This window comes from Taudactylus pleione, unplaced genomic scaffold (genome assembly GCF_031769625.1).
Source record: "Taudactylus pleione unplaced genomic scaffold, aTauple2 ptg000066l, whole genome shotgun sequence".
Classification (NCBI taxonomy): domain Eukaryota; kingdom Metazoa; phylum Chordata; class Amphibia; order Anura; family Myobatrachidae; genus Taudactylus; species Taudactylus pleione.
The window spans coordinates 5,604,433-5,618,045 of record NW_028284468.1 but is presented as its reverse complement, the minus strand read 5'-3'; the positions used below and the strand labels follow the sequence as shown (position 1 = coordinate 5,618,045).

At 43.4% G+C, this 13,613-nt stretch overlaps 1 protein-coding gene across 9 annotated transcripts in view; it reads left to right on the top strand.

The window, feature by feature from the left end:
* The window catches only part of TRIP12 (thyroid hormone receptor interactor 12), a 126,176-nt gene extending 112,851 nt beyond the window's left edge, over positions 1 to 13,325 (top strand). For all 9 annotated transcript variants that reach the window (XM_088466571.1, XM_088466572.1, XM_088466586.1 and 6 more), the window contains 5 exons: positions 561 to 725; positions 2,564 to 2,677; positions 7,878 to 7,972; positions 8,073 to 8,176; positions 11,873 to 13,325. In XM_088466571.1, coding sequence (XP_088322697.1) covers positions 561 to 725; positions 2,564 to 2,677; positions 7,878 to 7,972; positions 8,073 to 8,176; positions 11,873 to 12,069 — 675 coding nt within the window. In that variant the 3' untranslated portion in view covers positions 12,070 to 13,325. The remainder of the gene's footprint in view (positions 1 to 560; positions 726 to 2,563; positions 2,678 to 7,877; positions 7,973 to 8,072; positions 8,177 to 11,872) is intronic.
* Positions 13,326 to 13,613: the final 288 nt, after the last annotated feature.

The window sequence follows — 13,613 nt, the reverse complement described above, 5'->3', positions numbered from 1 at the left end:
TGCCGAAGCTTCACTAGTATAAATGAGGGTACAAAGCTGATGTACTGGCAGGAGCCTGCTCAGTATGCTCCGAGGAACATCTTGTGATGTCATGAGGCTGCCCTACTCCCTATACATTGGCTCTGACTGACCACTTCAGCTCAGTATTACAAGTACTTTAAATCTTGCTTAAATCATTTGTGAAACTGAGGGAAGGACAGTTTTGTTTTTTTGTTTTTTTTAGCTAATTTTTCTGAGCAATGATGTGTTAAGAACAGTATATTGGGATTAGGCTTTTTCTTCGTATTCTGTTACTGCTTTCAGACCTACATATCAGGCAAACATTCTGATAAATTGTGTCCTACCACTAGATGGCGCACATCTCAAAAATGTAAATATTGTAAACAGCTGTTCAGTTGAAATTGTTACAAAAGCATTTTTTTTTTTTTTAAATCACACAAATCATCTCTGCAAATACACAAAGCTAAATGTGTGTGTATCCAAATGTCTTAGAATTGACTCTAGAGGGAATTTTACTCTCCGGCCCTTTGCTGCTTTCTTATGTGTACATTTATCTACAGACCAAAGAGTCTCTGCAGTATGCACTTGAAAGTCTGAATATGAGTGGCTGCTCTATAGACGATCTGGGCTTGGACTTCACATTGCCAGGATTTCCCAATATTGAACTGAAGAAGGGGGGGAAAGACTTACCGGTCACCATTCACAACCTAGATGAGTATGTGCGGGTAAGTTTGAGGGACATTGTGGTACATTACAGGGTAAACGTGGAGCTGGTTCAATAAATACTAGGGTAAATGGATCCATATATTGTTTAGTTAACAAAAAGAAAACGACTATTCTGGTTTGCGAGGTACTGATCTGGAAGCCTACCTGTCATCTGCACAGATAGGATTCGTCCTTTGTGTTGTTTGAACCAATACAGTGTATGAGTTAATAGGAACTGAGGCTTGAGGTACAATGTGCGTATTGTATTAATCTGCTGTATTTTCAGGAGTAGTGGGCCAGATTTGTAAAATGACTGTTTCCACTGTGAGTAAGCAGTAGGTCCCCTTTTCAAGATCCCAACTTATTTTGCCAAACCTACAGGTGTGTTATCATGCACCAAGCCTCAATACACTACACGGCACTAGATGCATGGTGCGAGTGACCCCCGGGTTCAATGCCACTCTGCTTGTGCAGAGTATTTTCGCCTGAAAATGCATCTCAGTAGCATTGTGACTAAGACGCAGCAGGAGACTGCACAGATTTGCTATGCAACACTTGTATATCTGTGGGATAGACTCTCTGCGTAAGCAGAGTCGCAAGCAACCTGGCGTGCCGAGAATGGCTGTTGGGAGTAACTGCAGCAATAGTGTATGAGGACACATCTGTACTCATTATTTGAAGCCATGATCTTTGGTGACGGTTTGTGAAATTGGTAATGGCGGGAGGCTGTGGCAGATTGGCTAAAGCTCCACTTTGCAGTTTTTACATTCTATAACCTACCAGATGACCATCAGTAATGAGTTACAAATGGTGGCGTTCTCTTACAAGCAAATGTTTACAGATGTTAGCAAGAATTAGATAAAGGCAATAAAAATAATTCAAATGTAAAACTTAAAGAATGCAATTGGGGATAAAATTAGGATAAATACGTAAGGAAAGACATGTCTTATTGAACTTTGAGCAGGCTTAGTGGTACCTGTAGGCTGAGTTTTGGGAGGTATGTATGCTTCACAGGTAAGGAAGCAGAGTGAGCTGTGGAGACAAAGAGGCTGATTCAACTTTGCAGGTATGTACAACGATGAATGGAGATTCCCGATTATCGGGAGTCTGTGCGTGCGCAGGACTCGTTCTGCAAATGTGAAGAACAGGTCCTGTGTGATCAGACGCAGCCCCTTCTATGCCTCTGCCTGATTGACAGGCAGAGGCATTTAAGGGCAATGCGGGGACAGTCGGCATTCCCAGAAATCGGGGCGTGTCTGCCCTGTTTTCCGGGAGTGGCAATTCCAGGGCCTGCGTCCATGGACGCAGTTTCCTGGCCTCGTAAGCCAGCCAGCCTAAGTAAGCTGAGGCATACTCAGCTGGCCAGCAGCCCAGCGCCGTCCACCATTGCGACATGATCCCAGCCTGCGACCGCAAATGCAGCAGGGGGTGTCAATCACCTCCTGCTGCATTTGCATATTATCAAGGGCAGAATTGGAAAGCAGCCTGCATGCAGCTTTGCTATTCCTTCCTTAGCTGAATCACCCCTAAAGATTGATGTAACATATTAGCCACACGTATGCCTAGATGCTTTGTTTTTAATAACACTTCTTTCCCTTTTTTTGAATGCAATCTGTCCTTTGACTGTCAGTAGCAGTGTTGTGCTAGATATTGTTGGTACATGCCATTGTTAGCACAGATATTAGTGTAACAGCAGGGAATAGGGTATCTGGCACAGATGTTGGGGTCTCATCTGGTAGTGGGCAGTTGGTTATATTTGTGGGGGACTAGTAGTAAATTGCAGCTTTAGCAGACACTGTGGACCTGGTAGCATGGCAATATACAACATATATCTTATGAGTGTTTTTTTCATTTGCAGCTTGTAATTTATTGGGCACTGAATGAAGGAGTTTCCAGGCAATTTGACTCCTTCAGAGAAGGCTTTGAATCCGTCTTCCCACTTAATCACCTACAGTATTTTTACCCAGAGGAGGTTTGTAATTCCTTTTTAATTTTTTGTGCTATTGACTATGTACATAGAACAGGAGTGTAACTGTAGGGTGAGAGAAGACCAAGGTTGTCAACTATTGTTTTTCATGTTCTGCAAGTAAAATAAAGGTGATTTCTTCAGGGTCCATAGGGCTCCACAGGGAGACATTGGGGTGTAGGTGGGACTAGGAGGACTGGACACCTACAGCAAAACTCTTCAAAACCAGGATGCTCCGGTCCTTCCCCCTATACCCCGCCCACAGCCTGAGGGCAACTCCGTTTCATTGGTGTCCGGCAGGAGCTGGATCTCTGTTTTAACAAGGGGCTGCTATTAAGCAGCCCAAACTTATTTTTATGAGTTCATTCTTGCAGCTATGTCTGGCGGAGGCAAGACTGACAAGCAGCCTGCTCCTCCCACTCTGGTGTCTTGTAAGTCCTGCTCAGCAGGTTTGACTTCAGAGGACCTAATTCAGGATGGTCTTTGTGCATCGTGTTATACTGCCTCGGGCCCATCAGCCCCGGTGTCCTCTCCTCAGGACCCACCCTGGGCTACTTTTTCACAAGTGCTGGCAAAAATTGCGGACCATCTAAGGGTCCCTGTGGTAGCTCCTGCAAATCCTTTGCCTCCCCCATGGGTAGACATACTTTCTACCTTAGTGCAGAGTCTGGCGGATACCTCTACAGCTTTTCAGCAAATTCTGCAAAAAGACACTTACCTAGTAAACCTAAGCGTGCTGTTATCTTCCCAGTCCACCCAGCTATCAGATTCTAATTTATCATCTGGGGAGGCAGCAGATGCAGACCTCTCTCACTCTGACTCCCCTTCAGGAGATGAGGATCCCCCTCTAAATTGAATATACCTGCACTTGTAAGAGCTGTAATATCTATTCTTCAAATAGGAGAGACAGAATCTGTGCCTATGCCAAAGCAGACATCCTTTAAACGACAGAAGGTAATTTTACCAGAATTTCCTCTATCTGCTCATATGAGTGAGGCATGGAATATGCCCAGTAAAAAATTTCAGCTGCCTAAGCGTTTGTTCCTTTTACTCTCTTCCTGCTACTAATAGCACTAAATGGGAAGTTCTCTCTGCTGTGGATTCCCACGTGACAAGTCTTGTCAAAAATGAAACCTTGAAGGAGACTACGGATAGAAGAATGGAAGCTTGTCTAAAATCTATATACTCTCTAACAGGAGCCAGTACTCGTCCTACTAGGGCTACGGCCTGGGTGGCTAAGGCCATTGAGAGTTGGGCAGAGGTCCTAGAAGAGACTTTTCCCTCTGATGCTTCGAGGGAACAGCTGTCCTACATATCTCACATTAGAGATGCAGACTCCTATTTGGGTGAAGCAGCTATGGATACGGCTCTCCTAGCCTCCAAGGCATCTGCCACTTCTGTAGTAGCCCGCTGTATTGTTTGGCTCCACTCATGGAAGGCAGATGCGGACTCTAAAAGGCTTTGGAGTCTATGCCTTATTCGAGAGATATCCTGTTTGGCCTAGAATTGGACAAAATTGTGACTTCCTTGGCAGCTTCCAAGATGGCGTTCCTGCCCGCTGCATATAATGCGAAGCCTCGGACGTCATCCTTTCGTCATCAAGGAAAAGCTAAAGGTCTCCTTTTCAAGGCATCAAGCATCAACTAAGGCCTCCAAGCCTAGGACCAAACAGACCTGGGCTACTAGACATCCACCTACCAAATCTGAGGACAAGCCCTCAGCCTGACTGGTAGGGGGCCTCGCCCTGGGAGGCCGACTTCTTCAGTTCACCTAGTTCTGGCATCAGACCACAACAGACGCCTGGGTAAGAGAAGTGGTCTGCTCACGGATATGCTCTATCCTTCGTGAGGCGACCCCCCCCCCCCCCCCCCCCCCCCCAGCAGTTCTTCTGCACAAGCCTTCCATCGGTCCCAACCAAGGCCCTGCTGCTCCAAAAGGTTATTCAGTCCTTACTGCTCTCAGGAGTAATATTTCCAGTCTCCTCCGCACAGCGAGGGAAGGGCTATTATTCTACCCTTTTCTTAGTTCAGAAGCCCAACAGGTCTCATCGGCCTATTCTCAACCTCAAATCTGAACAAGTTTATCAGGGTGCCCAGGTTTCGTATGAAACCCTCTGCTCTATTATCCCTGCTATGGAGCCTTGGGACTTTATGCTGTCTCTGGACATTCAGGACGCTTACCTACATGTACCTATAGCGCCTTCTTATTAACAATATCTCCGGTTTGCTATACTACAGCAACATTACCAATTTCAGGCTCTGCCTTTTGGCCTTTCAAATGCTCCTCGGATCTTTACCAAGATCATGGCAGGCTATCTTCGTTGTAAAGGGATCAGACTGCTCCCAAATTTAGATGATTTCTTGCTGTTGGCCAGCTGCCCAGAAATTCTTTGCCTCCATCTACAGATAACCATTGCCTTTCTACAAACGCATGGTTGGCTGATCAACTGGAAAAAGTCTTCCTTGACACCTTTTCAAAGAATGGTACATCTGGGAGCCCTCCTGGACTCTCAGGTTCAAAGAATCTTCCTAACGACAGAAAAAAATCTCTGTATTACAGCACCAGGTGCGCAAACTACTACAGTCACCGAGTGTCAAGTTCACTCTGCAATGCAGACCCTGGAATACATGGTGACCACCTTCGACATGGTGGAGTTCGCTCAGTTTGACTCCAGGCCCCCTACAACACCTGATCCTGTCCAGGTGGAATGGGCTGCCTCATCTGCTCAGATCCCAGATGAGTCTCTCCCTGGAGGTTCGCCTGTCCCTAGCCTGGTGGCTACAGACGTCCCACTTGAACAAGGGACGTCCCTTTTGGATCCCAGACTGGGTACTCCGGTGGAACGCGGTGACCGGGCAGCACTCCTTCCAGGGCCGCTGGACTCCAGCTGAGACGGTCTTACCAATCAAAGTCCTAGAATTCTGCACCATCTACAGAGCTCACTCTGGCTCAGGATATCCTTCAGAGCAGGCCAGTACAAGTACAGTCCGACAACGACACGGCATTGGCCTACCTCAATCTCCAAGGAGGAACTCTAAGTCAGGCAGCAATGGCAGAAGTGACCCGCAATCTCACATGGACTGAACGCCATCTCCGTAGTGTTCATCCTCAGGAATTCTCAATTGGGAAGCGGATTTCCTCTGCAGTCACGACGTGCATGCAGGAGAGTGGTCAGTCTTTCAGCTTCTGGTGAAAAAATGGGGTCTACCAGATATGGATCTCATGGCTTCAAGACTCAACCACAAACTTCGTGTATGGAGCCAGGACAAGGGACCCCAACGAGGCCTTCATGGACGCATTATCTGTGAGGTGGACCTTCCAGTTGGCGTACCTCTTCCTTCCAATATCCCTTCTTCCTCGAGTTTTTCGGATGTTGGTGGTTCCGGCTTGGCCCAGACGCCATTGGTACTCCGACCTTCAAAGTCTCTCTCCATAGACGTTTCTCTTCAACTTCCTCTATGACCAGACCTGTTGCCTCAGGGTCCCTGTCTACATGCGCACCTGGCCCACCTGTCTCTAACATCTTGGCTCTTGAGACATCCCTCCTAAGGTCTAAGGGATTTTCTAGCTCTGTGGTCCAGACCATGATACCATGATCAGAGTTCGTTAACCGGCCTAGGTATGGCATACATATTTCCAGTGGTGTGCCCCTAGAAACTATTTCCAGAATACTTTCTTCAGGCTGGATTGGATCTTGGACTCCACCTAGCATCTCTGAAAGTGCACATCTCTGCTCTATCCATCTGGTTCCAGCGCAGTATTGGATCCTCTACCGGTTGTTCGCACCTTCCTTCTACGTATACAACCTCCCTTTGTGCCTCCTGTGGCTCCATGGGATCTGTCAGTGGTTCTCCACGCACTTTAGGAACCTCCATTCGAACCCTTGGAATCAGTGGTTGTAAAGTGTCTCACTGCGAAGACTTTCTTCTGGCTATAACATCTGCCCGTAGGGTATCAGATTTAGGGGCGCTTCATGTCGCTCCCCCTTTTTAATATTTCGTCAAGACAGGGATGTTCTTAGAACGCGCCCAGTCTTCCTTCCCAAAGTGGTTTCTTGTTTCGGCAGGTGAGGTCTATTTGGATGTGGTCCGTGTTCTAAAGATCTACGTATACTGCACTAATTCCATCAGGAAACTGACTCCCTCTTCATCTTATATAAATTCTATAAGGGATGGCCAGCTAACAAACCGACTCTAGCCAGATGGATTTGCATGACTATTTCACAGGCTTACACGCAGAATGGCCTTCCTGTGCCAGCTACAGTATCTGCTCATTCTACTCGCTCTGTGGGTCTCTTGTGGGCAGCCTGGCGTGACGCCTCTGCTGAACTATGCAAGGCGGCTACGTGGTCTTCTGTCCACTCCTTTCTTAGGTTTCTATGCCTTTGATACATTTGCCTCTCAGGATGCTTCCTTCGGGCGCAGGCTTCTCCTATCAGCTCAAGAGCGTTCCTGCCTTTGCACTGCTTTGGGACATCCCCAATGTCTCCCGGTGGAGCCCTATGGACCATGAAGAAGAAGAAAAGGAGAGTTATGGTAAAACTTAACCCTTGTTGACTTTCTTCGAAGTCCACAGGGTACCCGCCCCGACTCATCTGGCTTCTATGGGTTTCTTCACTTGGTCACTTGTTTCCTTCTCTGTGTGAGAGTGTGATTCCTCAGTGTACCAGTCTTCCTTCTCTCCTCTCCTGCCTTGGGCTTGTTAACAAAACTGAGTTGCCATCAGGCTGTGGGCAGGCTATAGGGGGAAGGACCGGAGCATCCTGGGATTGAAAAGCTTTGCTGTTGGTGTCCGGTCCTCCTAGTCCCACCTACACCCCATTGTCTCCCTGTGAACCCTATGGAGAGCTAACAAGGGTAAGTTTTACCATAACTCTCAGTTTTACACTTGTGTGATGCAGCAACCTTACTAGATTTTACTAATGTAAAAACTGTTAGTTTTGTATCTTTAATGGGGGGTTAAAGATACAAAGTGTCTGCCGAATACACTGTGAGAGAAATCTCACAGTGTATGCCGGCGACATCTGCGGCTGGCAGCCGACCAGATAAAAATGTCTGTCGGTCTGACAGGCATTTTATCTGGCCGTGTATGCCCGGCATTACAGTGCTCAGTTGTTGTACTAATATTTAGTTTATTGTGTGACACTGCACCAGAGGAGTCTGATATATAAACAAATGTCTCTGACCACTCTGTTTTCCTGGTCCAGCTGGATCAACTCCTGTGTGGCAGTAAGGCGGATCCTTGGGATGTGAAGACCCTGATGGAGTGCTGTAGGCCAGACCATGGTTATACCCATGACAGGTCAGTAGAGCTGCCCAACTGGTGGCATGTCTTCATATACAGCTGCCACTCTTGTATTTTAGGTACACAGCTGTGTGGTAAACTTGTCCTTTTCTTTCAGCCGAGCCGTGAAATTCCTCTTTGAAATACTCAGCAGCTTTGACAACGAACAGCAGAGACTATTCCTCCAGTTTGTCACAGGGAGCCCGAGACTGCCTGTTGGAGGTGAGCGCTCCTTCCCCTTTCTAGCCCACCACTAGTAGAAACGACACTCCACAGTTCTAGCTGTAGAAGAGCTTGTCGCTAGTCACTTTCTCCATGATGCGTTTTGCTTATTTAAATTTGCATATATTTATGTTGCAATTGCTCTTACCCAATAGTTAATGTTGCAAGTGCAGTAATCTCCTGTTAGTAAGCTATTTGATTAGCACTTTTTCAATATAAAGCTTTTTATTTTATGCCACAGAGCTGTTTTGCACTTGAAGAAAGTGATGATAACCTCGGCTGGATTACTTACTGTTGTACTACTGGCGCATAATATCATGTTAGATGTGACTATAGCTGGTAACATGGTGTGAGACCTCTATATCACGTTGTCAGAGAGGCAGTTTGTTGGAGGAGGACAGTGGAAGCGATGCTGGCAGTTTTGAGAGTGGACATGAGGATGTATTTATGGAAATTATGGACAGACTGCACTTTTTACTGCACTTTGATGCATTTTGTGGCACCTTGGGAACAAATTCATTTGATTTCACTTAATTCTTATGGACATTAAGTTTCATTTAGGACTAGAGAACAAATAACGGCACTAAGCAGGAGTTTGCTATATATATTATATTATGTATATATATAATACATACACAGTCAGGTGCATAAATATTGGGTCATTGACAGAATTTTCATATTTTGGCCTCTATTCACCACCACAATGGCTTTGAAATGAAACAAACAAGATGTGCTTTAACTGCAGACATTCAGATTTAATTTGAGGGTAAGTACATCCAAATCAGGTGAAAGGTGTAGGAATTACAGCGGTTTATATATGTGCCTCCCACTTTTTAAGGGGCCAAAAGTAATGGGACAAACTAAACAATCCTAAATCTAACTTTCACTTTTTAATACTTTGTTGCAAATCCTTTGCAGGCAAATTCAGCCTGAAGTCTGGAACGCATAGACATCACCAGATGCTGGGTTTCATCCCTGGTGATGCTCTGCCAGGCCTCTACTGCAAATGTCTTCAGTTCCTGCTTGTTCTTGGGGCACTTTCCCTTCAGTTATGTCTTCATCAAGTGAAATGCATTCTCAATCGGATTCAAGTCAGGTCAATGACTTGACCATTGCATAACATTCCACTTTTTAGCCTTAAAAAAACTCTTTGGTTGCTTTTGCAGTATGCTTCGGATCATTGTACATCTGCACTGTGAAGCACCGTCCAATGAGTTCTGAAGCATTTCACTGAATATGAGCATATATTGCCCGAAAAACACTTCAGAATTCATTCTGCTGCTTTTGTCAGCAGTCACATCAATAAATACAAGGGAACCAGTTCCATTGGCAGCTATACATGCCCACGCCATGACACTACCACTACCATGCTTCACTGATGAGGTGGTATGTTTTGGATCATGAGCAGTTCCTTTCCTTCTCCATACTCTTCTCTTCCCATCACTCTGGTACAAGTTGATCTTTGTCTCATCTGTCCCTAGGATGTTGTTCCAGGACTGTAATGGCTTTTTTAGATGTTGTCTGGCAAACTCTAATCTGGTCTTCCTGTTTTTGAGGCTCACCAATGGTTTACATCTTGTGGTGAACCCTCTATATTCACTCTTGTGAAGTCTTCTCTTGATTGTTGACTTTGACACATATACACCTACCTCCTGGAGAGTGTTCTTGATTTGGCCAACTGTTGTGAAGGGGTTTTTCTTCACCAGGGAAATAATTCTTCTGTCATCCACCACAGTTGTTTTCCGTGGTCTTCTGGGTCTTTTGGTGTTGCTGAACTCTCCGGTGTGTTCTTTCTTTTTAAGAATGTGCCAAACAGTTGATTTGGCCACACCTAATGTTTTTGCTATCTCTCTGATGGGTTTGTTTTGATTTTTTAGCCTAATGATGGCTTGCTTCACTGATAGTGACAGCTCTTTGGATCTCATATTGAGAGTCGACAGCAACTGATTCCAAATGCAAATGTCACACCTAGAATCAACTCCAGACCTTTTACCTGCTTAATTGATAATGAAATAACGAGGGAATAGCCCACACCTGCCCATGAAATAGCTTTTGAGTTGATAGTCCCATTACTTTTGGCCCCTTAAAAAGTGGGAGGCACATATAGAAACCGTTGTAATTCCTACACCGTTCTCCTGATATGGATGTAATTACCCTCAAATTAAATCTGAAAGTCTGCAGTTAAATCACATCTTGTTTGTTTCATTTCAAAGCCATTGTAGTGGTGAATAGAGGCCAAAATATGAAAATTCTGTCAATGTCCCAATATTTATGCACCTGACTGTATATAATGTGTGTTTGTTTATTATATCTATCTATCTCAAACTGAAAAACTGCACTTCCAGCATACAGCGTGTAATGGTGGGGTGCTCCATTAAGGGCCAACCCAGTCGACCGAAATGTGGATCATGCAAATGCATGGGCACTCTCAAAGCAAAGAAAAAAAAAAAAAATGTAATATAGCTCGCAAATTCACAATCGACGTTTCGGTTCTCCAGGACCTTTATCAAGACATCCAAACAGCACAGCCACCACCAAGGACATCACCTTGGTGGTGGCTGTGCTGTTTGGATGTCTTGATAAAGGTCCCGGAGAACCGAAACGTCGACTATGGATTTGTGAATATGTGAGCTCTATTAAATTTTGTCATTTTTTTTTTTGCATTGAGAGTGCCCATGCATTTGTGTGAGTGTGTGTGTGTGTGTGTGTGTGTGTTTTGTTAAGTTTCTGTTACTGCATATTTTGAATGTAGCAGCAACTAATCCCAAACCAAAGTCAAGTGCTTGTCTTATTTAACCTGAAAAACATTCTGTAGGGAAGTCTATTTCTTATACTTTTGAAGTACATACCAGTAGCAAGTCACACCACCTATTCTATACAGTATACTGACTAGGTCCATTATGAAATGCATGAAAACTACAAGAGGAAGTATTTTGTCTTTTAATTAAGGTCTCTGCTAGGCCTAAACGCCTTTTTTTTTTTTTTGTGTCTTTGGGGACTAAAACTGGGTACACACCTTACTACGGTGCGCCCCAGCGATGATGCAATGTAACGATACATCACACCTGCTGTACACACTGCACATTTTGGCGTACAACGGCGCAATGTATCATTGCATGTAACTATACCTATCGTTCATTGATTTGCACAGCAGATGGTATGATGGCCTGGAACGACTGATCGGACATACACACTATTCGAAGTGTGCAATATATTGTTCCAGTCCATGTCGGGACAGTATATTGTACAATATATTGTATGGTGTGTACACAGCTTTACACTGCAGGGTATAGGTTGTGCTTAATTTAAAGGAATTCTATAAGAAGGCTTTTAAAAAAAAACACATCCTTTCCTAAACTATTTCAACCACTTGTTTCTGGGACATTGTGGTCCAGGAGCTGCTCATCCCCCTACCCCCATTGATGTCTGTTGTGTGAAAATAAGTATGAGATCATATAAGTAGTGTTGAACGTCATAAATACAGCTGTTTAAAGCGTACAGAAAGTCATTGCATTAACAACACTCGGCGCAAACTGATCACCACTCTTCCAGCAATTAATGTCACCAGCATTGTTGAGGATCTCTAGAACCAAAGGTTTTGGCTCTACCATTTCTACTGGGAACATAAACATTGCTAGGTATTGCATGGTGGCAACGAGCAATTATTTACTTGTTTTACCTGTTTCTTTAATCTAGGCTTCCGGAGCCTGAATCCTCCGCTCACCATCGTCCGCAAGACTTTTGAATCTACCGAAAACCCGGACGATTTCTTGCCCTCCGTTATGACCTGCGTCAACTACCTTAAACTGCCAGACTATTCTAGTATTGAGATTATGCGTGATAAACTGTTAATTGCTGCCCGCGAAGGACAACAGTCATTCCATCTTTCTTGATCCCACGGAACTTACCACGGAGCCCACTTAAGAGGATAACAGATCATGATTTCTTTTCTAAATGTATCACCAGAGTCAAGGCAACAAACTCCGCCTTATTGTAGAAAAATAAAAACTGATGCAGATTATTACAAACACACACAAAAATATAAAAATTACAAAAAAAAAAATCTAGATCCATTCAAAAGCCCCCTGGACATCTAAAATCGATCAGGCTTGAAAGATTCGTGACATAAGTTTGTTTAGAAAGTTTTTTTGTTTTGTTTTTTTAGTTTTTTTTTTTTTTGCTTAAATTATCCTATATTTGAAGAGTGAAATTTTTAAATTGCTTTGCTGTGTGACTTTAAAAGAGGAGGGATATTAAAATTAGTCTATTAAAAAAAAGGAAAGGGATGTTTTTGAAGCTGGAAAAAAAAAATATATATTGTTGTGCAGTTTAAAAATCCCAGTCTGTGTGTATCCATCAAGTTAAATATACAAGTCTCCACCCTCCAGCAACTTCTACGCATCCAAAAACAGATTCTGCATACAAGTACATGAAAACACAAGCCTGTTCTTTTGAAAAACCTAGTTATGCTGTTAAGTGTATTTTTCTCACTTGACACAGCCTCCCCGATTACATGTTATGTGCAATTTAGTTTCCTGCGTGTGCAGACTTTATGGCAAGAAGTCTTGTTAGTTTTCCTAAAAGCAGCAACTCTGCCTCTGAACATAGTGAGAGATCTGAGGGGGTGATTTACTGACGCGTTTCAGAAGTGCATGGCGCTGCCGGACTGAGGCAGCAGACATTTGATGGTTTGTAACGGCCTTTTTACAGGATACTTTAAAACTGTTTACACAGTATATAAAGAACTGAGTGGTGGTCTTTTTTGTTTTGTTTTTTTTGTTTCTTTTGATTTGTTTAAAATGTAAAACTTAAAAAATAAAAGAAAAAAAACAAAACTTGGCTGGTCTGTATTTATACTAATACAGCCATAGCATTTCAATTTAATGTATATTTTAAAAAAAGCTATAAAAAATACAATGCCCTGTTTAATTCTTTCTCTTCAGATTATTATTATATTTTTTTTAATGTTTTTTTTTTCCCCCCTGGTTCTAGTTTGGGGAGGGGGGGTTGGAAATGTTTTGACACAAATGAAAGCAAATGTTCTCAATGTCCTGTTCTATGTGCTGATTTCTCAGATCTGCAATAATCTACTTAATCAGGTTTGTGTTTTTACCTGAATATAAATAAAACCGAAAAAAAGTTTGCTTCACGTTTTTAGTATTTTTTTTTTTCTTCCTCTTTCATCCTTTCATTTGTTTGTATTGCCTTATGCATATCCCTTTAAGTTGACTGTGCAGTGTAAATTAATCCATCATAAAACAAATTGGTTAATTTAAATAATGCACAGTTATCTATTGTACTGAGTCTGATTGTAGCTGTATATTTTGTACTGTGTAGACTATATATATGTATTGCTGTGGGTTATAGCCTACTTGTGCATATAGCACATTTTATTACACAAGCTTCAGGTTTTTCAATGTTCTATGTGCAGTTTTGT